The sequence below is a fragment of the Oncorhynchus nerka genome, linkage group LG8 (assembly GCF_034236695.1).
Source record: "Oncorhynchus nerka isolate Pitt River linkage group LG8, Oner_Uvic_2.0, whole genome shotgun sequence".
Lineage (NCBI taxonomy): Eukaryota > Metazoa > Chordata > Actinopteri > Salmoniformes > Salmonidae > Oncorhynchus > Oncorhynchus nerka.
Window position 1 is genome coordinate 46,611,387 of NC_088403.1, and position 25,095 is coordinate 46,636,481.

At 42.8% G+C, this 25,095-nt stretch overlaps 2 protein-coding genes across 3 annotated transcripts in view; one reads left to right on the forward strand and one right to left on the reverse strand.

Annotated features, from left to right (window-relative positions):
* The window catches only part of LOC115133846 (large neutral amino acids transporter small subunit 2-like), a 37,419-nt gene extending 13,929 nt beyond the window's left edge, over positions 1-23,490 (forward strand). For both annotated transcript variants that reach the window (XM_065021847.1, XM_065021848.1), the window contains exons 3-12: positions 858-1,062; positions 3,297-3,448; positions 8,101-8,226; positions 9,423-9,576; positions 9,832-9,955; positions 10,314-10,417; positions 12,052-12,148; positions 13,802-13,951; positions 16,667-16,844; positions 17,645-23,490. In XM_065021847.1, coding sequence (XP_064877919.1) covers positions 858-1,062; positions 3,297-3,448; positions 8,101-8,226; positions 9,423-9,576; positions 9,832-9,955; positions 10,314-10,417; positions 12,052-12,148; positions 13,802-13,951; positions 16,667-16,844; positions 17,645-17,799 — 1,445 coding nt within the window. In that variant the 3' untranslated portion in view covers positions 17,800-23,490. The remainder of the gene's footprint in view (positions 1-857; positions 1,063-3,296; positions 3,449-8,100; positions 8,227-9,422; positions 9,577-9,831; positions 9,956-10,313; positions 10,418-12,051; positions 12,149-13,801; positions 13,952-16,666; positions 16,845-17,644) is intronic.
* Positions 23,491-23,581: 91 nt separating this feature from the next.
* On the reverse strand, positions 23,582-25,095 carry LOC115133434 (NEDD8). Its single transcript, XM_029666652.2, has 4 exons — positions 24,935-25,095; positions 24,658-24,705; positions 24,430-24,512; positions 23,582-24,140 (listed from the first exon to the last, which is right to left on the reverse strand). The coding sequence occupies exons 1-4, from the start codon at positions 24,950-24,952 to the stop codon at positions 24,020-24,022; spliced, it is 270 nt and encodes an 89-aa protein (XP_029522512.1). The 5' UTR covers positions 24,953-25,095; the 3' UTR covers positions 23,582-24,019.

Genomic DNA, 25,095 nt, shown 5'->3' on the forward strand with positions numbered 1-25,095 from the left:
ATAAGGTACTCTACCTCAGGTGAGCAATACCTCGAAACTTCTTTAATATTAGACATCGCTCACCAGCTGTTATTGACAAAAAGACACACACCCTCCACCCCTCGTCTTACCACACGCCCCCTTTTCCTTCATCTTTTCTTCACGCAAATGACGGGGATTTGGGCCTGTTCCGGGGAGAGCAGTATATCCTTCTCGTTGGACTCGTTAAAGGAAAAAGCTTATTCCAGTTCGTGGTGAGTAATCACTGTTCTGATGTCCAGAAGTTATTTTCGGTCATAAGAGATGGTGGCAGCAACATTATGTACAAAATAAGTAAAAACTAACAAAATAGCACAGGTGGTGAGGAGCCATCAAGTGACATCGTTAAGGGGTCATAGTGTTCACCTGGATTCACCTGGTCAGTCTATGTCATGGAAGGAGCGGGTGTTCCAAATGTTTTGTATATTCAGTGTAGATTACACTCATGGTTGGAATAGGGATTCTGTAGGAGATGGAACTGTGCTTTTGTTGCATATATTGATTAGAATCCCTCTCCATTGTGTTCACTCTGTTCCACTCCCCCCAATTGAGCTCCTGATTGCATTCTGTGACAGATGCTGGTGTCCCGTCGATAACGGTCCACTCTCCCCTCATCATGAGCTGGTGGAACAGATGGTTTTATTTAATTCATTTAACATTTATTTAGCTAGGCAAGTCAGATGTTCTCTCACTTAAAATGTTCCAACCCCCCTTCAGCTCTTCCAGCTTATGAATGACACTGGTGTCACACTAATAATCGTTCCCCTTTCTCTTCAGTGTTTCAAATAACTGTTTGTGTCACATGAATAACCATCCCCCTCTTCTTCTCTCTATCCCAGGTAATATCATCGGCTCTGGGATCTTTGTCAGCCCTAAGGGCGTGATGGAGAATGCTAGCTCAGTGGGTCTGGCGCTGATCGTGTGGATTGTCACCGGCATAATCACGGCCATCGGAGCGCTGTGCTACGCCGAGCTGGGTGTCACCATCCCCAAGTCAGGGGGAGACTATTCATACGTCAAGGACATCTTCGGAGGACTGGCAGGGTGAGTGACTAGAGCTGTGGTGTTTGGTGACCTTTAACCCACAGCATACAGTACCAGTCAAAAGTTTGGACACACATACTCATTCCAGGGTTTTTATTTATTTTTTACTATTTTCTACATTGTAGAATAATAGTGAAGACATCAAAAATATATTTTAGATACTTCAAAGTAGCCACCCTTTGCCTTGATGACAGCTTTGCACACTCTTGGCATTTTCTCAACCAGCTTCATGAGGTAGTCACCTGGAAAGCATTTCAATTAACAGATGTGCCTTGTTATAAGTTAATTTGTGGAATTTCTTTCCTTCTTAATGTGTTTGAGCCAATCAGTTGTTTTGTAACAAGTTAGGATTGGTATACAGAAGGTAAAAGACCATGTCCATATTGTGGCAAGAACAGCTCAAATAAGCAAAGAGAAATGACAGTCCATCATTGCTTTAAGACATGAAGGTCAGTCAATCCGGAAAATGTCAAGAACTTTGAAAGTTTCTTCCAGTGCAGTCACAAAAACCATCAAGCGCTATGATGAAACTGGCTCTCATGAGGACCGCCACAGGAAAGGAAGAGAATTACCTCTGCTGCAGAGGACAAGTTCATTAGAGTTACCAGCCTCAGAAATTGCAGCCCAAATAAATGCTTCACAGAGTTCAAGTAACAGACACATCTCAACATCAACTGTTCAGAGGAGACTGCGTGAATCAGACCTTCATGGTTCAGAAGAGACTTGCTTGGGCCAAGAAACACGAACAATGGACATTAGACCAGTGGAAAAATGTCCTTTGGTCTGATGAGTCCAAATTTGAGATTTTTGGTTCCAACCGCCGTGTCTTTGTGAGACGCAGAGTAGGTGAATGTATGATCTCTGCATGTGTGGTTCCTACCGTGAAGCATGGAGGAGGATGTCTCTCTCTCTCTCTCTCTCTCTCTCTCTCTCTCTCTCTCTCTCTCTCTCTGTGTCACTCACTCACCCTCTTATTTTCTCTGACAACTTCTACCCAGAACATATCATCAAACCTTTGTACACATTGATTGAAGACTGTCTGTGTGTTCATAGTGTTCTCCCAGACGGTAAACACACTCAGATTAAGTTTTGACCTTGTCTTGTAACAGTCTCATGGATACATGGGTATTTTCAGATAGGAATCCACCCAGACAAAACAGCACCTCAGACTATTGTTAGTGTCCCATTATAGACATCAATACATCAATGAGAAATGTACAATGAAACATGATATTCTACCCAGAACCAACTGATATTCTCTGTTTGAAGGCTTTGTTTGGTATGTTAGAAATGGTCTCGAACTGTTTCCTCCAGGTGCCTCAGATGTTTTGGTTTGAAGTTTTTCGGGGCACATACTGTTTCCCTGTTTCCTTCTCTCTGTGATACCAAGCTACAATCAAGGAGTGTTTGTTTGGATGGTGTACTGTATAGGAGTAGGAGGAGGGTGTCGATAAGGACACCCCCGTGTTCCCGGGGGGAGTGGACTCTTCCACGGAGACTCTCCACAGGTCTCCATAGGGGTTTGTGGAAGTGCCCACTCACCCCAGCGGTGCAGGGCCAAGCATTCCAGGGGCCAGACTTGGTGGTGGTGGTGACATACAGTCGTGATGACACGCTATCTGCAGTGTTAGCAAATTAAGTCCTTTACTGATGGCTCAGCTTTGGGGCTTTTCTTTAATCTTACAGACTTATTGCTTTGTGAACATTTGTTCACACACACACACACACACACACACACGCACACATATATAGAAACACAGACATACATTAGCTCAACACTCGCTCACAGACACGCATAAACACACACACACATTCGTTGTGAGGGACAACCAGGCTAACAAGGTGGACGCAGCGACGCGTAATGCTCTCTCCATAAGCTTGTGGAGAATTTGTGGAAAAACCATGTCCTAATGTGGCCTCCTCTCTAGTCAGCTAAATCTCAACTCCCCATTGCCCCCTCCCTAACACACACACATACACACATACACACACACACACACACACACACACACACACATTCTAAGTGAATAACCTGTATTCTTCTAAGTGTAGACCCTGCCCCATTAATACAATTATGTGTTACCACACTGACCTGAAGCTAGTGTGTGTGTGCGTGTGCGTGCGTGCGTGTGTGTGTGTGTGTGTGTGTGCGTGCGTACGTCAGTGTCTAAATGCCGTTCATAACCCTAATTGACCCCTCTGCCTCCATCTCTCACTCCCTCCTTCTCCTCTAGGTTCCTGCGTCTGTGGATCGCGGTGCTGGTGATCTACCCCACCAACCAGGCAGTCATCGCCCTCACCTTCTCCAACTACGTCCTACAGCCCCTCTTCCCAACCTGCTTCCCCCCGGAGAACGGACTGCGCCTGCTGGCCGCCGTCTGCCTACGTGAGTACCCTATATCCTGGAGGGAGAGGGAGATGGTGGGGAGGGAGGGAGGGACTTTCAGCTGTGCAACAATTACTGAAAGTCTGAAAAACTCTTTCAACTTTGACAACTTTAATGAGTTATCCTGTAGACACACCTTTGTCAACTCTCTGCATGCTAAAGTTTCTTTGTTTGTGTTGTAGTAGCGCCACTTGGTGTTTTGGCCATGATCCGAGTTCTCTGACCATGGGTAAAGTCACACATGGAAGTGAAAGAGTGGAAAGGGCGGGAAAAGGACATAAGAAAGAAAGAGGAACGAAACATCAACAGACTCTTCTTTCACAAATCTAAGAATATGGGATAGGTGCCAGCAGTAGCTACACCTGGTTTACGCCTTATAGCTTTCAACTATCCAATCATAGCAGATCTGTGAATGAGCGTGAAGGGCAAAAAGAAGGGAACGACCTTGTGAGGTTCTGTCTGTCCTTTTTTCTCTGTCTCTCTCTCTCGCTCTCGCTCTCGCTCTCGCTCTCTCTCTCACTTCCTCCTTCTGCCCTTTTTTCTCTTCACCCAGGGTCAAAGAGCATGTAAGGAAGAGAGTGGGTAAAAGAAGGTAGCAAAGTGGGAGAGTGTTTTAAGACAAACGGATACTTGTGTTTGCTCCACTCTGAGAGTCGTAGTGCCGGAACCCTCTGAAAACTTCACACACGCTGCCCAAATACCACAAGCAGTGCTCAGACAGTCAGAGAGAGACAGCTACACCTTTCTAAACGAGGCATTTTGCCGCCAATTTTTTTTGCAGACTTTTCTTTATATCTGAAAGGTGTTGTACTTTTATTTCCTCCAACTGACCTAGTAATCGTTGCGGTATTATGTTTAAAATTCCCGCCAACCCCTCGGTATAAATGTCTCCTTTCATCTTACCGGCTTTGGCATGCATTAAATCATGAACATTCTATTGTTGTTCTCCGATTTCAAACTTGTAGCTCATTTAAATAGCAGTCTGGTCCCAAGTAGCAACGTTACCTGCTCTATTTTGTGCACACAAAGAAACATCCGTTTAAGAATGGATTTAGGATAGCTGAATCTTGCAAGCCAGGCAACTAAAAGCCACTTTATAGAAATGTCTTTGGTTTGTTGCTAACGTTAGATTCTTAGGTGCCCAATTGTTTTAATAGGCTACATATCGTGAATCCTATGTGGGAAAAGTAAGAGAGAGGGAGAGAGAGAGAGAGGGAAAGAGAGAGGGAAAGAGAGAGGGAGAGAGAGAGGGAGAGAGCGGGACGGGGAGAAAGAGAGAGAGAGAGAGACAGAAAGAGGGGGAGAGAGAGAGAGAGAGATGGGGAGTGAGAGAGAGAGACAGAGAGAGAGAGAGAGAGAGAGAGAGAGAGAGAGATGGGGAGAGAGAGAGAGAGAGAGAGAGAGAGAGAGAGAGAGATAAATGGGGAGAGAGAGAGAGAGAGAGAGATGGGGAGTGAGAGAGAGAGAGAGAGAGATGGGGAGTGAGAGAGAGAGAGAGAGAGAGAGAGAGAGACAGAGAGTCATAGCGACAAAGGGAACAGAGAGAGGGAACATGAACAGTGTGAAGCTAGTTTGTGAAAAAGCAAACAACCTCCCAAATATCCTTTGTCTGTTAACTCTTTCAAAAAAAAACCCTAAGAACGGTTTAATAATCATCTTCAAATCAGTGTTTTCTAAGAAGATCTTATCAATAGATCTTTGCACTTGGATCAATTGTTACTTGATTAACCATTCACGTCTACAGTACCCACTTTATATGGCATGTACCTGTATCTGTCTTGTTGCCCATGTTGCCCGTAGAGCAGTATACTCTGATAGCTGAACCCTTATTACAATTCCTCTTTTTCATCCCCCTCTTCCCTCTCTCCCTTTTTCTGCCCTTCCTCCATCTCTGTTTTTTTGTTGTTGTATCTTACTGCACCTGAACGTACAGTACGTCTTACTATCTTACTGAACGTACAGTACACTGATGGATCTGTGACTGGCTGACTGTGTCTTGGGGAGGGTGGGTGTCCGAGATATTCTGTAGGTTTGTGTTCTACAAGAGGTTTCATGTGTCTAAGAAGAGTCGTGAGAGTCCAGACGTCCTTGCTGTCTGTTTTCTATCACAGATGCCCTAGAAAATCCATATACAATCTATAGCAGGTATGGGGATGTTTTTTGTGAGGGTGTATGTGTTTCCAGTACCTGAATGGTGCTGTGCAATCACTTATTCTGACTATACACAACAAAAAAACAAAAAACTACAATACAGTATATATATATTAACTGCCGATCCCCCCCCCCCCCACACTCCTGTACCCCACTCCCACAACCACTAACCATTCATTGGTCACTGGGGACTTGTGCTGCAGCCACGGACATACTTTAGGAAAGTGTCACCGGGTTCAGAAACGTGCCACCAGCCAGCTCCTCCCCTCTCTCTGTCTCCGTGGCCTGGAGTTGGTGCCTTGTTATGGAGTTCCTCAGATCCCAGTGTGTACTCAGCTTACAAACAGCTGAGAATGGCTCGGGTTCTCAGAACGCGCCCGGTTTCCCAGGTGTTACCCAGTATACGTTCCTCTTAGCCTGACCACATGTAGAACAGAGAGGAGTGGGATTCATGCTGTTTTGAAAAATGAGAGTATGAGACAGCCCACAGTAGGGCTGATTAAAATGTGCCCCTGCCCTGCAGCACAGGTGCTGCCAAGTGGATATGACTGCACTGTCAGGGGCATTTTGCAGAAATGTCACCGATGTTTTCCATTACGTATGTTATTGTTACTGTAATGATTGCAAACGCACTTGGCGCTTGGCAGAGAGAGCACATCTGTACGGTTCGTTCTTCGTTACGTATAGTTGTTGTTTAAATGTAGATATGGGGTTCGACACACACACACACACACACACACACACACACACACACACAGCTCAACTCATATGTGGTTGTCTGTATTTCCTGTTTACCGAATCGGAGAGCAGAAACAGCACAGTCTTACTCCCCATAGCGCACACTGGCTCTCCCACACACCACTACCACTGTTGTGTCTACAGTGTGTTGCAGCTGTTATTTTGTTAGCCTGATCCAAGATTTGTACTTTATGTGCTTTTTACGCTCCATTGTACAACAATATTCAGAGTTGGATAAAGCACACACAGATCTGGGACCAGACTAACTATGTGTTACCGGCTGACAACATGCCCACAGATCAGGCCAAACAGCCCCATACCCCCTTTCCTCTCACTACCCCCTCGACTTCCCCCAAACCTCTAAACATCATACACTCTTTCACAACTATCAATTACTAACAAGCCCCTCTTCTCTTCCCCTGTTCCTCTCCGCCTCTCCATCTGTGCCTGGCAGAGCGGGTTTACCAACAGATTTTTCACCTAGTCGGCTGGGGGAGTTTGAACTAGCGGCCTTTCAGTTACTGGCCCAGCGCTCTTAAATCGCTAGGCTACATGCTGCCCTTATCGTTTCCATCACGTCTAACATTACCCGAGGAAGTAGGTATCCTTACCCTTGCAACAGTAAGGAAGCAGCTCTGCCAGAACAGCCCATACATCTCCTGTTTCTGTAGCATAGTGCAGCTTGATGTACAAGTACACCACCTGGACAGGACGTTAATTCCATTGCGGGGACCATGGTGACATGTACTGTACTGCAGCATGAGAAAGGTGGAGGTGGGACAGAGTGCAGGACAGACACGCTGAACCCCCAGTCAGTGTCTGTGGATGAACTTAGACCCATGAGCCTTTGGCGTGTGGTACGAACTAGGGGGGGTTCCTAGTACGTTGTGATAGTACAGCCCCACTGGGCACACACTGGTTGAATCCACGTGGTTTGCACGTCATTTCAATGATGGTAGCAAAGGTAGCTGCGTGCGTCACCTTTTGTTGACGCATCACGACCAGTTGTAGCTCAATGTGTGTTACTGCAACTCCCGTCGCACACACACACACACACACACCTTCTTCTCCCTCCTTCCGATTCTCTATCCATCCGCTACTACTGTTTCTGTTTCTCAGTCTCTCTCTCTCGCTCCCTCTATTCCTCTCTCCTTACGTCACCGTTTATAGTACTATGACCACTAGCTAGTGTCCGTGCACTCACACCGATCGCTGTTGGAAACCCTTCAAAAAAAACACAACAGAAGGGAAATGTAGTGTAGTCGTGTACTTCTCCCTTTGTGCATTGTTAGCAACAGATCTCTGCTGAGCTGGTGAGAATTCTATGGTGAGAATTCCTCCAGTCTACTATGTTTATTGTACTGGGATTCGCCATTGTGTTCCTGTGTTATTCTGGCCTGGCTTAGTGTAATGTAACAGAGAGCAGTGGAGGACATGAATGAACGGAGCACAACGCCCAGCGTGAATTGTATTGTGTTGATCTCTGTTGTGTAATATTTCTTGTAGTTCAATTTGATTCAAGCTTTATTGACAATTGAACCTTTCAGTTGAATATAATTCAAGCTTTATTGACAATTGAATTCAGTTTAATTCAACAAGCTTTCGTGGCATTATAAGTCCCTATCTTATATTGCCACAGCAAAAACGCATAATGATAAAAACACATTTATTCAATTATAACACTATAACACTATCGCTTCCTTCCTCCCTCTCTCTCTCTCTCTCTCTCTCTCTCTCTCTCTCTCTCTCTCTCTCTCTTTCAGTTTTGTTGACGTGGGTGAACTGCTCCAGTGTGCGATGGGCCACCAGAGTCCAGGACATCTTCACAGCCGGCAAGCTGCTGGCACTGGCTCTCATCATTATCATGGGCATCGTGCAGATCTGCAAGGGTAGGACTAGGCACCGTGTGTGTGTGTGTGTGTGTGTGTGTGTGTGTGTGTGTGTGTGTGTGTGTGTGTGTGTGTGTGTGTTTGTGTGTGTGTGTGTGTGTGTGTGTGTGTGTGTGTGTGTGTGTGTGTGTGTGTGTGTGTGTGTGTGTGTGTGTGTGTGTGTGTGTGTGTGTGTATCACACTCCATACCACAGAGTCTGCCCATCTCTCTCATCTCTCTCTCGGTCCAGAGACACCACAAAGACACCAAACCCCACTGACATCCCATCACTGGGTCGCTGTGGACTCAAAGTCTGTGTCCCAAATGACACCCTAATCCACATATAGTGCACTTCTTTTCACCACAGCCCTATGGGCCCTAAAAGAAAGTAGTGCACTACATAGAGAATAGGGTGCTTCTTTGCGACACAGACATAGCTTCCCGATTCAGAGAGATAAGAGGTCACAGTTCTGGGGCCTCTGATAAAACTCACAGAGCTAATAGAGTTTTAAGATGGTTTTCATCCCAGTCGTGTCTGTGGGTTAGTTAGCATAACACTAATGGGGGTCAGTTATGAGAGAGACAGACAGAGACAACAGTGAGAATAGGGCTGTAAACACAGAGAGAGGAGAGAGGGATTCTGAGTGTTTGTGTAAGAATACAATGGGTGAGAGTATGGGAGAATCACCAACCAGAGAGAGATGAGGGAGAGAGTCGGGGAAGAGGCAGACAATGACAGAGAAAGAAGGAGAGGAAGAAAGAGGGAGGCAGGAAGAGAGATTAAGGATGCATGACCTGTTCGTATTGGCATGACAACGAAAAGATGAGACTAGGAGGAAAGGACAGAGATAGACGGGGTCGGAAGTAGACATGGTGTGCAAGCCAATAGTGCGTACTCTGTCTGTCTGTCACACACACAAACACACACACATGCACACCCTGCATCCTTATTGTTATTATTGTTATTATTTTTGTATTTCACAAAAATACAAAATCTAGGCCTACACCACCCTAAAATTTAGACCTACACCACTCTAAAATCTAGGCCTACACCACCCTAAAATCTAGACCTACACCACTCTAAAATCTAGGCCTACACCACCATAAAATCTAGACCTACACCACTCTAAAATATAGGCCTACACCACCATAAAATCCTCATTCTAAACCCCATTCATTCGCTCTTCTTCCCCTCTGTTCCCCTCTACTCCTCCAGGGGAGTACTATTGGCTGGAGCCAGCCCATGCCTTTGAGCCCTTCCAGGAGTACGACGTGGGGCTGATAGCCCTGGCCTTCCTACAAGGCTCCTTCGCCTACGGAGGATGGAACTTCCTCAACTACGTCACTGAGGAGCTGGTTGACCCCTATGTGTAAAGCCCTACTACAATTAGTCCATGCGTGTGTCCCAAATTCTATATTTTGATATTATATTTGAGAATTGGACTGATCCCTATTGAATGAGACCTACATGTCTTTAATAAATGGTCTACCTTTTTGGTCTACCTTTTCCCCATCCCTCTCTCAATTCTGAACTGGACTGATACCTATTACCTACATGTCTCTAATGAATGATATACCTTCCCCCATCCCTTCTCCCCATCCCTCCATTCCTCTCTCTATTCTAGGAATCTTCCACGTGCCATCTTCATCTCCATCCCCTTGGTGACGTTCGTGTACGTGTTTGCCAACATCGCTTACGTCACCGCCATGAGTCCTCAGGAGCTGCTGGCCTCCAACGCTGTTGCTGTAGTGAGTAGCTCCACCCACCGTCCTGCCAGGATCAGGAAGCAGCTCTGGGGTTATTCGCGTTCAACCTCAGTATTAACAAAGGCCTCTGGCGCCCCCTCGTCGGTCACAGAGAGTTAATGGTCCTTAAATTCAGATTGAACTTTGAATTCTGCTTAGTGGAGTGGCATATCTGTACCATATTATCAATCAACTGATGCTACAATTTTAACTTTTAAGTGTATAAGTATCAAACCTTGTGGTGTAGCTATGTAGCAGTTCACTGAATGTGTAATTGTGTGTTTCACCATATTCTCTTGTCCCCTCTCTTCCTCCCTATATTCCTCCGTCTATTCCTTCCTTCCTTCCTTTCTCCCTCCAGACGTTTGGTGAGAAGCTGCTAGGCGTGATGTCATGGATCATGCCCATCTCTGTTGCTCTGTCCACCTTCGGAGGGGTCAACGGGTCCCTCTTCACCTCGTCACGGTATTCTCCTCCACATTATTTATCTGCCTCTTGTATCTCTGTTTTTCTTTATCTATCTCCATAAACAGTACCAGTCAAAAGTTTGGACACACCTACTCATTCCAAGATTTTTCTTTATATTTTACTATTTTCTACATTGTAGAATAATAGTGAAGACATCCAAACTATGAAATAACACATATGGAATCATGTAGTAACTAAATAAGTGTTAAAACAAACAAAAAATATATTTAAAATGTGAGATTATTCAAAGTAACCACCCGTTGCCTTGATGACAGCTTTGCACACTTTTGGCATTCTCTTAACCAGCTTCATGATGTAGTCACCTGGAATGCATTTAAATTAACAGGTGTGCCTTGTTAAAAGTTAATTTGTAGAATGTCTTTCCTTAATGCGTTTGAGCCAATCAATTTCAAGAACTTTGAAAGTGTCTTGAAGTGCAATCGCAAAAACCATCCAGCGCTATGATGAAACTGGCTCTCATCCTCTGCTGCAGAGGATAAGTTCATTAGAGTTACCAGCCTCAGAAATTGTATCCCAAATAAATGCTTCACAGTTCAAGTAACAGACACATCTCAACATCAACTGTTCAGAGGAGACTGCGTGAATCAGGCCTTCATGGTCGAATTGCTGCAAAGAAACCACTACTAAAGGACACCAATAAGAAGAAGAGACTTGCTTGGGCCAAGAAACTAGCGCAATGGACATAAACTGTCCTTTGGTCTGATCAGTCCAAATTTGAGATTTGTCTTTGTAAGACGCAGAGTAGGTGAACGGATTATCTCTGCATGTGTGGTTCCCACCATGAAGCATGGAGGAGGAGGTGTGATGGTGTGGGGGTGCATTACTGGTGACACTGTCAGCGATTTATTTAGAATTCAAAGCACACTTAACCAACATGGCTACCACAACATTCTGCAGCGATACGCCATCCCATCAGGTTTGCACTTAGTGGGACTATCATTTGTTTTTCAACAGGACAATGACCCAACACAGCTACAGGCTGTGTAAGGGCTATTTGATCAAGAAGGAGAGTGATGGAGTGCTACATCAGATGGCCTGGCCTCCACAATCACCCGACCTCAACCCAATTGAGATGGTTTGGGATGAGTTGGACTGCAGAGTGAAGGAAAAGCAGCCAACAAGTGCTCAGCATATGTGGGAATTTCTTCAAGATTATTGGAAAAGCATTCCTCATGAAGCTGGTTGAGAGAATGCCAAGAGTGTGCAAAGCTGTCATCAAGGCAAAGGGTGGCTACTTTGAAGAATCTCAAATATAAAATATATTTTGATTTGTTTAACATGATTCAACATGATGATGAATACATTTTGTTTTGTTGGTTACTACATGATTCCGTGTGTGTTATTTCATAGTTTTGATGTCTTCACTATTATTCTACAATGTAGAAAATAGTAAAAATGAAGAAAAACCCTTGAATGAGTAGGTGTGTCCAAACTTTTGACTGGTACTGTACATCTTTCTCTGTGAACTCTCTTGTTTTTTTTTTATCGGTGTACTTATCCCACCTACGTCAACCGTTCATTGCTTCGTTATTGTTGCACTGCGTTGGATTGTATTAGTAGTTAACCCGTCTCTCACTCGCTCTCAATCTCTCTCTCTTTCTCTCGAACAGGTTGTTCTTTGCTGGAGCCAGAGAGGGCCACCTCCCCAGTCTCCTGGCCATGATCCACGTGAAGCGTTGTACCCCCATCCCTGCTCTGCTCTTCACTGTGAGTGCTACATCCTTTCTGTCTCTCTCTCTCTCTCTCTCCATCTCTCTTCCCCTCTTTCTTTCTACCTTTGACACAGGCGTCTGTGTCTGCACAGTACACTTATACAGTGGCAAGAAAAAGTATGTGAACCCTTTGGAATTACCTGGATTTATGCATACATTTTACATCAAAATGTTATCTGATCTTCATCTAAGTCACAACAATAGAGACGGTGTGCTTAAACTAATAACACAAATTATTGTGTTTTTCTTGTCTATATTGAATACATAATTTAAACAAAATAGATCTCAGAAGACCTAAGATTAAGAATTGTTGCCTTGCATAAAGCATAAAAGTATCTCTAAAAGTCAGTCCACGGTAAGACAAAGTGTCTATAAATGGAGAAATTTCAGCACTGTTGCTACTCTCCCTAGGAGTGGCCGTCCTGCAAAGATGACTGCAAGAGCACAGCGCAGAATGCTCAGTGAGGTTAAGAAGAATCATAGAGTGTCAGCTAAAGACTTACAGAAATCTCTGGAAGATGCTTACATCTCTGTTGACGAGTCTAAAATATGTGAAACACTAAACAAGAAAGGTGTTCATGGAAGGACACCATGGAAGAAGGCACTGCTGTCCAAAAAAGTTTGCAAAAGAGAGCACCTGGATGTTCCTCAGTGGTGCTGGCAAAATATTCTGTGGACAGATTAAACTAAAGTTGTGTAGTTTGGAAGGAACACACAACAATATATGTGGAGAGAAAAAAGGCTCAGCACACCAACATTAAAACCTCATCCCAATTTTAAACTATGGTGGAGGGAGCTTCATGGTTTGGGATGCTTTGCTGACTCAGGGCCTGGACACCTTACAACTGAAAAATTAATTCCCAAATTTATCAAGACATTTTGCAGGAGAATGTAAGGCTACCTGTCCGCCAATTGAAGCTCAACAGATGTTGGGTGATTCAACAGGACAACAACCCAAAATACAGAAGTAAATCAACAACAGAATGACTTGAACAGAAGAAAATACGCCTTCTGGAGTGGCCTAGTCAGTCCTGACCTCAACCCGATTGAGATGCTGTGGCATGACCTCAAGAGAGCGGTTCACACCAAACATCCCAAGAATATTGTGGAACTGAAACAGTTTTGTAAAGAGGAATGGTCCAAAATTCCACCTGACCGTTGTGCAGGTCTGATCCGCAACTACAGAAAACGTTTGGTTGTGGTTATTGCTGCCAAAGAAGGGTCAACCTGTTATTAAATCCAGGGGTTCACATACTTTTTCCAACTTGCACTGTGAATATTTACACAGTGTATTCAATAAAGACATTAACATTTATAATTGTTTGTGTGTTATTAGTTTAAGCAGACTGTGTTTGTCTATTGTTATGACTTAGATGAAGATCAGATACAATTTTATGACCAATTTATGTAGAAATCCAGGTAATTCTAAAGGGTTCACATACTTATTCTTCCCACTGTATATACAAAAGTATGTGGAAGAGTGAAGGCTGTTATAGCAGCAAAGGGAGGACTAACTCCATATTAATGCTCATGATATTGGAATGAGATGTTCGACGAGCATGTGTCCATATTCTTTTGGTCATGTAGTGTACTTTATATTTTCATATACTGTACCCATATTGACCCATTCTCTCCCTCCCTCCCCCAGTGTCTGTCCACCCTGTTGATGCTGTGCACCAGTGACATGTACACCCTCATTAACTACGTGGGCTTCATCAACTACCTCTTCTACGGGGTCACTGTTGCCGGGCAGATCGTACTGCGCATCAAGGCACCCGATATGCACCGACCAATCAGGGTGAATTTCAAAGAAGACATTTTCTTGGCACTGGGTTCTAGAGGCTATATTTACTAAACGTTTCCAACAAATCTTAATTTAGGATACACTTTATATATACTTTTTAATTGGACGTCCCACTTTAAATCTTTGTCATACATCTATCTTTATATGATTCTTTAGTACACTAACGTAAACTCATGTAAACTTGTACATCGCCTTGGTCCGTACAATTGCCCTTATTTTAGCTCCCCAAAAACGTAATACTTCCAGATCAACTGTACTGTCAATACCATTGTAAAGCACAATTTCTCCCCTTTCCAACAGAATCAATTACATGACCTAAACGCTGCCCGTTTCTGCATAATTCAAGCAGGCAATGAGCCCCGTCGGGTCTTTTTAAAAATGGCGGGTGGGGAAGAGAAACTAATGCGTGATAGTGAGAAGGAGAGATGTTGTGTGGGAAAATTGCTTTTTTTCACTCAATCTGTCCAACAGCTTTGAGAATGATGATCACATGCAATGATGATGCAAAAAAATGACTAGGTATCCCCCCATTACCCCCCCCATTACCCCGTTACTGTCCATTTCTTGTTTTTAAAGGAGGATAGAAGTGCTACACCTGGTGGAGAGAGATTGTAAGATAGAAATAGTTGCTTTATGTGTGCTGTACGTTACTACATGACACGTCAAGATGTAACCGAGGGTCAGTTTTTTCAACTTTTCTCCAATACTATAGAGCCATTACCATGTCGATCAAAGCTTGAATAGAAACCTAGTTCACACCCCCGATTTTGACGTCAACACAGTCCCATTAGTTTTCTTTGTCGCCTCGTTTGAATGTTGCAGCACATTTGTACGGAATGGGGTGAGTTTACGTTACTCCTCTGACACCATTGAAGCTAGAAATTACATTCAAACTTTAAAATGTGTCTGGATTAAGTTGCTTGCATACAACGTTTTGATAATATTTGTACTTTTTAACCTATTACGCTTTTTGTCCTTAAAAAAATGTAATCCTCCACTTGAATGGGATTTCTAAAACCTTCTAAAAGTGCCATTGTTATAAACTTCCGTGACTTCAAACATTCTATTCACTGTCAACAATGTAATTTTTGACACAAATCAGTTACATTGACCACTTTCCCCATTGTCTCATGTTAGATAGCGTGACGACCGTCTGCACTGATCTGTCTGATAACGCTCACTCACAGGATAGCTAAAAACAAATTTGGCTGTTCTAACGTTCGAAAATGTTACCAAGGTGACATCGTCCACTGAACCACCTTTCCTAGCTAGGTAGTGTAGTGAAGATGTAGCTAATGCACAAATATCTTTTCAATATATCCGTTCTGCCGTAATAGTGCGCCCAGTTCTACAGCACAGCTGACTGTCCTCTGCGACATTATCATCGCGTTGGACAAATGTTATAAAGTAGCGAAGGCACAGTGCCAGCTGTCAGTCAGATGCTGTACGTGCTGATTTCTGATTACAGTCAAATAACTTTGGTGCCGTTCAACTTCATCAACAAGCTGGCAAACAAGCTACCTAAAGGCCATTCAAACAAGCTACCTAAAGGCCATTCAAACAAGCTACCTAAAGGCCATTCAAACAAGCTACCTAAAGGCCATTCAAACAAGCTACCTAAAGGCCATTCAAACAAGCTACCTAAAGGCCATTCAAACAAGCTACCTAAAGGCCATTCAAACAAGCTACCTAAAGGCCATTCAAACAAGCTACCTAAAGGCCATTCAAACAAGCCTGCACTAGGCTGCTAGCTGGAGCAAGTTTGCTCAGATGATGAGTTTGCCGTAGTAGCCAGTGCGTCATAGCTACAGCGATTTTTTAAATTTAGGAACTAGTGTTAGATCGATGAGCAAAAATCTTGATTTTTTTTTTTAGAGACGAGTTCCACGTCCTACAAGACAGATCAGTTGAGGGACGAGTGTCGCATAGGGGTGTCACATTATGACTTCCTGGTTTACTTCTCTGCTATTTAAATCTGAAATCAGAACACTTCCTCCACTACCACAAGAATACTTTTAAAGAGCTAAATCATGTCCCACAAGTTTACTTAATGTAAAAGTACCATCTAGTTTGTTTCACAGTGTTTAATTCCCTTTTGAAAGTATGGGATAATGTTATAGCTAGTGCAAAGATTTTGGTAAATCTGACTGTAGGTATTTGAGGGCCTATTCTCATTGTGTTTTTGCATTATGACTCCACCTCTCTCTCTCTCTCTCTCTCTCCCATACCCTCACTCTCTCTCTCTCTCTCTCTCTCTCTCTCTCTCTCTCCCATACCCTCACTCTCTCTCTCTCTCTCTCCCATACCCTCACTCTCTCTCTCTCTCTCTCCCATACCCTCACTCTCTCTCTCTCTCTCTCTCTCTCTCCCATACCCTCACTCTCTCTCTCTCTCTCTCCCATACCCTCACTCTCTCTCTCTCACTCTCTCTCTCTCTCTCTCCCATACCCTCACTCTCTCTCTCTCTCTCTCTCTCTCCCCATACCCTCACTCTCTCTCTCTCTCTCTCTCTCCCCCATACCCTCACCCTCTCTCTCTCTCTCTCTCCCATACCCTCACCCTCTCTCTCTCTCTCTCTCTCTCTCTCTCTCTCTCCCTCCCCTCCCTCACCCTCTCTCTCTCTCTCTCTCTCTCTCTCCCATACCCTCACCCTCTCTCTCTCTCTCTCTCCCATACCCTCACCCACTCCCTCTCTCTCTCCCCCTCCAGATCAGTCTGGTATGGCCGGTCATCTACCTATTGTTCTGGGCCTTCCTGCTCATCTTCTCCCTGTACTCTGAGCCCATTGTGTGTGGCCTCGGCATGGCTATCATGCTGACTGGAGTGCCTGTCTACTTCCTGGGTGTCTACTGGGACAACAAGCCTGAATGCTTCAACAGCTTCGTTGGTACGGCAACTTTATTTCTTTATTTAACCTCTATTTAACCAGGCAGGTCAATTAAGAATAACTTCATATTTACAATAAACTGGAACTTCCTTCAGATGAATTCAACTTTATTCAACCTTTAAAATCATTGTTGTTTTTATGAACTCAACTGTCTCTAGTCACTTGACGTTATGTTACGTATGTTGATTCACAGCGTGCCACTACTAATCTCAGTAGCCACAACCAAATCGGCAATGTTAAGGCTGTTTATGATAGACTATGTGTCCGAAATATGTGTTGCCTACTGCTTACTAAAACAACACACGGTGTACTAATCAACCTGTGTATCATTTAGTATGTACTGTGTAGTAATCACACGGAGGTCTCAAAAGACGATTCTCTCCTCATTAGTGTGCAGAGAATTCTACTAGAGGAAAAGACCAAATGAGTATGACATCCTGGGATTTAAAGCATACTAGATTTTTAAAATTCCACTTACCATAAAACATTCTATTTTCCCAATCCCAAAATGCCTACTATTTAGAACACAAGTCCGGGTATTCAGATAAGGCCACAGTTACTAATCTAACTATCTAACCCTGTGTATTTTCCTGTTACATGTGCCAAGGCTCTATTGTACTGTGTTTATGATGTGATACTTATAAACTTCTTTGTCTTTCTCTCTTTATATCAACTTTGCATTCACTATACGTTTGCAGTCTTTTGTCATCCTCTTGTTTCCCTCTATTTCTACTATGGATCCACTGACTAGTTTTGGAGTCTACTCTAGTGTCCTAACCGCTCCTCTTCTCTCTCTTCAGCCAAGATGACCTACCTGGGCCAGAAGTTCTGTGTGGTTGTGTATCCAGGGGAAACGAAGGGAGCAGGGAACGGGGAGGAGGGCGAGGAGCTGAAGGAGGCCCAGGCTCCTCTCTCGCAAGACGATGGGGAGACACGAAAGTCTGCAGACTGCTAAACACACACCTTTACTAGCCCCCCCCCCCCCCCCCACACCACCACCACCCACCAACTCCTCAACACACACACACACACAGACACACACACAAACTCAGAGAAATACACTCTCATTGAGGTAGAGTCAGAGTTTCAGGTATATCACTATGGCAGAGAGGAGTTAACACTCACAGACTCGGAAATACTCTTAGTGACACACACTGTTTTTATGTGTTCACCCACCTGATTGTATCTTTGTTTCAATCACCAATGTTGTGCCACATAGAGGAGAGGAGGAGGAGACCTATATAGACCTATATCCGGTCATTACATTTCAGTGTGCCACCTTTCAACGCTGCTTATTGCAGAAGACATATCCAACCTGACATCTTCACAGATACACACTCATCTTTTCATCCTCTAATCATTTAATTTACCCCCTTAACTACTCTTTTTTTTCATCCTCCTCATCTTCCTCCACACACTCCCTGAACACTCCATGAGTGAGAGAGCGCTGGCCATTTTAAAGTACTCGTACTGTACTGTGGCAGATTCATCATCAGCATTGCTTTTGTGTTTTGTTTCTTTTTTGCCACCTTTGGAATAGAATTTGCCTTGTCTTACTGAAAACACACCAGAGCTGTATTCCTTTATCAAAACCATCAAATTCAGATACATTCTTTGAATGTTCTGTTTCAAATACACTAAATACTGTTTTTGATTCCAAAATGTTTTTTTTATAATTGTTGTAATTGTTTATATCACGTGTCATTGTTATTATATTAGTTTTTTTATGTTCTATATCAATAACTTTTGGGTCTTATTTTTCTTTTTTTGCAACAGCGAAGATATACTTTTAAGAACCTATGAGGGATCTGGTTCGGTGCCTTAGGTAGTGGTATGTAATTGTTATCATTGACAGGTTATTTTATCCAGAGATTTTTAAAGAGTTTTTTTTTTTTAAATCATGTTGATGAAAAAAAACAAAGAAATGGCCATTTTGAATATTCCAGGTTGACTCAGTGTGTTTACTGCATACCTGAGGAAGATTTCATTAAAGGCAGACAATCAACTCTTCAAATGAACAGTCTGATGATTTAAAAGACGAGAAGCACAGACTAACAAGCCGACTACAGTTCTTACACCTGTAGAGACACGGACACACACACACTCACATGCACACAAACACACACTCATATGTCAACGCTCTGGGAGAAAATTGTCAGAAGTTGAATTGTATGTGTAGCTAAGCTTACTTCAGTGTAAATCAACAGCAGTGGCGTGCTGGTGTTGATGTAAATGTCTATTATTAATGTCTATCAGTAATGAGGTAATTCAGTATTTTTGTAGATGAATACACATCTACACATCTACTCTTCAAAGTAGTTTGATAGTGCTTTATTTGGTGTTTGAATTAATATAACTGATCATGTTTTGTCCCCAAAAGAATAACTGGATAATATTACATGAATGTAAAGTTACGTTTGTTGTTAAAGTGACATCAGGGATTTAGATATGAACGAGAAATGTTCTGTTTGTTTGTTGTCAGGTGACTCTGTAATATACAGTATACATACACTACCTGTCAAAAGTCTTAGATCACCTACTCATTCAAGGGTTTTTCTTTATTTTCACTATTTTCTACATTGTATAATAGTGAAGACATCAAAACTATGAAATAACACATATGGAATCATGTAGTAACCAAAAAAGTGTTAAACAAATGAGATTCTTCAAATAGCCTTGATGACATCTTTCCACACTCTTGGCATTCTCTCAACCAGCTTCACCTGGAATGCTTTTCCAACGGTCTTGATGGAGTTTCCACATATGCTGAGCACTTGTTGGCTGCTTTTTCTTCACTCTGCGGTCGGACTCATCCCAAACCATCTCAATTTGGTTGAGGTCGGGGGATTGTGGAGGCCAGGTCATCTGATGCAGCACTCCATCACTTTCCTTCTTGGTAAAATAGCCCTTACACAGTCTGGAGGTGTGTTGGGTCATTGTTCTGTTGAAAAACAAATGATAGTCCCACTATGCCTAAACCAGATGGGATTGCGTATCGCTGCGAATTCTAAATAAATCACAGCGAGTGTCACCAGCAAAGCACCCCCACTCCATAACACTTCCTCCATGCTTTACAGTGGGAATTACACCTGCGGAAATTGTCTGTTCACCCACACCGCGTCTCACAAAGACACAGCGGTTGGAACCAAAAATCTCAAATTTGGACTCCAGACTAAAGGACACATTTCTACCAGTCTAATGGCCATTGCTCATGTTTCTTGGCCCAACCAAGTCTCTTATTATTATTGCTGTCCTTTAGTAGTGGTTTCTTTGCAGCAATTCGACCATGAAGACCTGATTCACACAGTCCTCTGAACAGTTGATGTTGAGATGTGTCTGTTACTTGAACTCTGTGAAGCATTTATTTGGGCTGCAATTTCTGAGGCGTGTAACTCTAATGAACTTGTCCTCTGCAGCAGAGGTAACTCTTGGTCTTCCATTCCTGTGGCGGTCCTCATGAGATCCAGGTTCATCATAGCGCTTGATGGTTTTTGAGACTGCACTTGAAGAAACTTTCAAAGTTCTTGAAATATTCCGTATTGACTGACCTTCATGTCTTAAAGTAGTGATGAACTCTCATTTCGCTTTGCTCATTTGAGCTTTTTTTGCCATAATATGGACTATCCATATAGTAAAAGTGGTAAAAGTGCCATAATATGGACTTTTACCAAATATGTCTATCTTCTATATACCCTCCTACCTTGTCACAACACAACTGATTGGCTCAAACACACTAAGAAGGAAAGAAATTCCACAAATAAACTTTTAAGAAGGCACACCTGCTAATCAATCAATCAAATGTATTTATAAAGCCCTTTTTACATCAGCCGATGTCACAAAGTGCTATACAGAAACCCAGCCTAAAACCACAAACAGCAAGCAATGCAAATGTAGAAGCACGGTGGCTAGGAAAAACTCCCTAGAAAGGCCAGAACCTAGGAAGAAACCTAGAGAGGAACCAGGCTCTGAGGGGTGGCCAGTCCTCTTCTGGCTGTGCCGGGTGGAGATTATATAAAAACATGGCCAAGATGTTCAAACGTTCATAGATGACCAGCAGGGTCAAATAATAATAATCACAGTGGTTGTAGAGGGTGCAACAGGTCAGCCCCTCAGGAGTAAATCTCAGTTGGATTTTCATAGTCGATCATTCAGAGTTAGAGACAGAAGGTGCGGTAGAGAGAGAAAACAGCAGGTCTGGGACAGGTAGCACGTCCAGTGAACAGGTCAGGGTTTCATAGCCGCAGGCAGAACAGTTGAAACTGGAGCACCAGCACGACCAGGTGGACTGGGTACAGCAAGGAGTCATCAGGCTCAGGTCCTCCGAGAGAAAAGAGAGAAAGAGAGAGACAGAAAGATGCATTCCAGGTGACTATCTCATGAAGAGAGAATGCCAAGAGTGTGCAAAGCTGTCATCAAGGCAAAGGGTGGATATTGGCTACATTTTTGGTTACTACATGATTCAATATGTGTTATTTCATAGTTTTGATGTCCTCACTATTATTCTACAATGTAGAAAATAGTAAAAATAAAGAAAAACCCTTGAATGAGTAGGTGTTCTAAATCTTTTGACCGATAGTGTATACTATGGATGGTGGTGTGGCCCAGTATACCAACAATGGCCTCGCTATTTCACCTTTGAAACACACACGTACACACACTGTTCTTCTTCAGATTTTATAACCAGTTTGGGGCCTTCTCAGTACATTCACACTGCCTTCTCCACACTGCCAAAAACCAATGAACACTCAAGAGTTTACCGGTTTCCATAGAGGGCTGGCTTTATGTTAATGACCACCACCTTTGTCTTAAGACCTCTTACCAGTGAAGTGAAGAAGTCATTCCTTTAGTCTAGATGTCTTAATCTTTCATAAATGTATACACATTCCTCTAAAATCACATTAACGTTATTTCCGATGGTAATTTACTGATCATGCAGATACAAAAAATAATGTAATTGATGCAGTTGTATTAATATTGTACAATAATACAGATTTGGACCTTAGACACATACTTTACAGTATTAAGTCATTGAAATCAATATACATCTATACTTGCAGTTTATGATAAGTCAACCAGTTTGTATAGAGACAGTTTGCCCTCTGCAGTGCTAGCACAAGTCAAAAGTCATGGTATGGGTTGGTGTCTGTTGTCCTTGTGAAGATTTAATAATCACAGCGTTCGTTCGGGGTCAAAGGTCGATTTCCAGGGCGACTACATTGCTGATGTTGCATTGCATCAATCAATGGTTATGTGTCACGTCATCAACTGGGCAGTCAGGCATCAGATTGCTATATTATATCATGTGGTTAGCTGATGTGTTAAACACCTACCCAGGCGTTGTGAGATCTGGCATGCATCTGCAATGTAGTCTGCCTGGAACTTCAACATATACTGTAGCTCAGACAGGGTGTCTGAAAGTTGTGTGATATGTGCCTATATATCGCTAGATGTCACATTAACTATATATTCTACTGTACGTACTGTATGGGAACTCACCACAGGAAAAACATTTTGTTTTTTAAAGTGGGTAATGTATCCTCTTTATCGACATAACTGTGCATTATTAATCCACCACCATCAGCTCAAGTCGCCTCAGAAACAATATGGCTTTACTCTTACAACAGAAGGACATTGCGATGCATGTGCACAGGGTTGACGACTTCATATACATTCATGGTAACCCAATGTTAAACCCAATGTGTATCATGTGTGTATTGCTGAGGAAGAATCCCACAGGTATAGCACTTAAATATCCCCATTTTGCTATTTCCTTCAGTAGAATATTCATTTTTTCAACTACTATGCGTTACCAATGAGAAATCGTTGTAGCAACATTGTAGTATCAGACCTACTGTTCTGCTTGGTCAATATTAGCCTGGTCTTAGATCTGTATATGCAACCATGACTATCACTGTGGTAGCGTACAATGAATGGCTAAAGCACATAGACTACAGATAGAACCAGGCTACTCAATCACTGCCTCATCTAAACTGATGAGCTATTTAATAACACCAAGCAATTGCCTCCCTTGACACAGACCAAACAGAGGACTGCAGGCCTTCAATGGTGGTTCAGGAATATACAGTAGAAGCCTTGGTGTGTGTAGTACTGCAACATAGAAATAAAATAGGTAGATTCTATTTTTATATATTGCAAAACACACCTCAGTAAATCATTGCTCACCTTCTTGTCTATGCTAGCCTGGTTAAACCACACTGAACGTTGCACTCACCAAGTGAAACAATGGTGAGCGCAATAACAACACATTTAACCAGGCTATGGCAATGCCTATCTATGTGTTGATGGAGATGGACGCAATACATGATGTGAGGTCTCACTGCGTTTTTGTTCTAAGCAATAAGATTGTGAGCCCCATACTTAATCCTCCTGGCACCATTGGGAGCCAAATAGACAGATAGTTCAAATAAATTAAGCTATTTAAAAAAAATACTTTTCTGCTGCAAATGATTTTTGAGTCCAACCATCTCCCTTACACATAGAGCCAAGAGATTTTCTTGACCACATGAAAACTGTTAAACTTTCTACCAACCTCCTGTCTCTTCTGGATTATTTTTGTGAGTTTCAGCATGAATGTACATGTAGTAACAAGAGATAAATAAATATATACTGAAGTATATTCATTGTTGATGACTGGTGTGGCGTTTGTATTTTTCCTACAGAACGTACCTTTCAGTTCTATAACATTAAACACATCATTAATGACAACACAACAAAAGTCACTGATAACTGATGTTTTTTATTTATTGACAAACTAAACCATTACATTAATCTACTTAAAATAATTATAATTTCTCACTTTCATGCACTGTAAACGTAACATCGGCATCATCAGTTTGATGCACTCAAAAGAGGGAGGGACAGGAGCGAGTGCTGACATGGTGATAAGCCCAAAGGACAAAACCTTCTCTTTACAGATATGAAGCAGAGCCCTCATATTTTAATATTAATGACACATGAGTGATTGTAACAGGGTAATACGTCTCCAAGAAGGTCTCCCCAAGGGGAGAGGGCTGAAGTTGCCCATAATTACTGATCTATGGTCAGTTCAGCATTTATAGCCCATAATGGTTATGGTTTGGATTTGAGGAGGTTTAAGCTGATCCTAGATCTGTGCCTAAGGGCAACATCTACTGGGTCCAAGGCGGGTGTGGTGGTTACAAGGCAAGCAGGAGGCTCGTGGGACAGTGGAGGACCTCCCCTCCTCTTAGCGCAAGGACCAGATGTAGTACGGAGCCTCCCTGGATCTTGTAGTCTGCTGCTGTCTTCTCATCGTTCCTGAGGGAAAGAAACTGATATTAGGAAGAGAGGGACAACTTCATTCTCATGCACAAACTGTTATTTTTGTGTGTGTTGTTATCTGACCACTGACTAGAGAGAATGTCTGTGGACGTGTACTCTTCCTAGGAAGACGGGTTGCCTCCTACATTAACAATGGTCCAGTGCTGTTGCCCTAGGTCTGGAACTTCCAAGACTAATGCGGCGCAATCACTTGAAAACAGAGAATATATAAGCTAAGGTTTCTTTTACACATGATTCATTCCACGATGTTGCCTCTGTGCCTTACATTTGTTTCCCACTGTAGATCAACCTCTGCTGCTGAGGCGGAATCCCCTCTTTCTCCTCCACTCGCTCTTTAATCCTCTCCACCTGACAAGAGACGAGACAGAAAATACACACACTGAATACATAATATCACTGTATGGTTTCACTGAGGGCTGTGGAATGCACACACACACACACACAGAGAGATAAGGAACAATGGAAATAGTGGAAAAAAAATTCTAGCACATACCTTGTCTGTGGGCTCTATGTCAATCTCAATTTCTTTCCCAGTGAGTGTCTGAGAGACAGACATTGATCAAATAGTTAGTCATGTTAAGAGGATGCCTTCATAACCAGCACACGTCAGTTAGTTACTTATGATCCAAGTTATTCGATTCTTATTTTATGGACGCATGTAGCTAGCTAGCTAGCTACTGACTGTGTGCACTGAGCAGCTGAATTAAAACCTAAACTAGCCAAATTGCTTGTGTGGCTGCATATATTGTATGTGTCTGACGTTCTCTTACCTTGACTTTAATCAACATTTTGACTTATTTTGTTTTCTAAACACAATTATATTATAACTGAATTGGTATCTGTGTAATATCAGATAAATGTGGTATCCTGCTTAGCTACAACATGAGACATTTCTACACCAATCTTTCTTTGTCTGTGTTTCTCAGAAATA

What these genes read in the sequence shown, in the direction of transcription:
- LOC115133434 (XM_029666652.2), bottom strand. An exon ending in ACATAGAGCCCACAGACAAG is followed by an intron (nt 24,513 to 24,657) that starts GTATGTGCTAGA and finishes GTCTCTTGTCAG; the next exon opens with GTGGAGAGGATTAAAGAGCG. An exon ending in ATCTACAGTGGGAAACAAAT is followed by an intron (nt 24,141 to 24,429) that starts GTAAGGCACAGA and finishes TCTTTCCCTCAG; the next exon opens with GAACGATGAGAAGACAGCAG.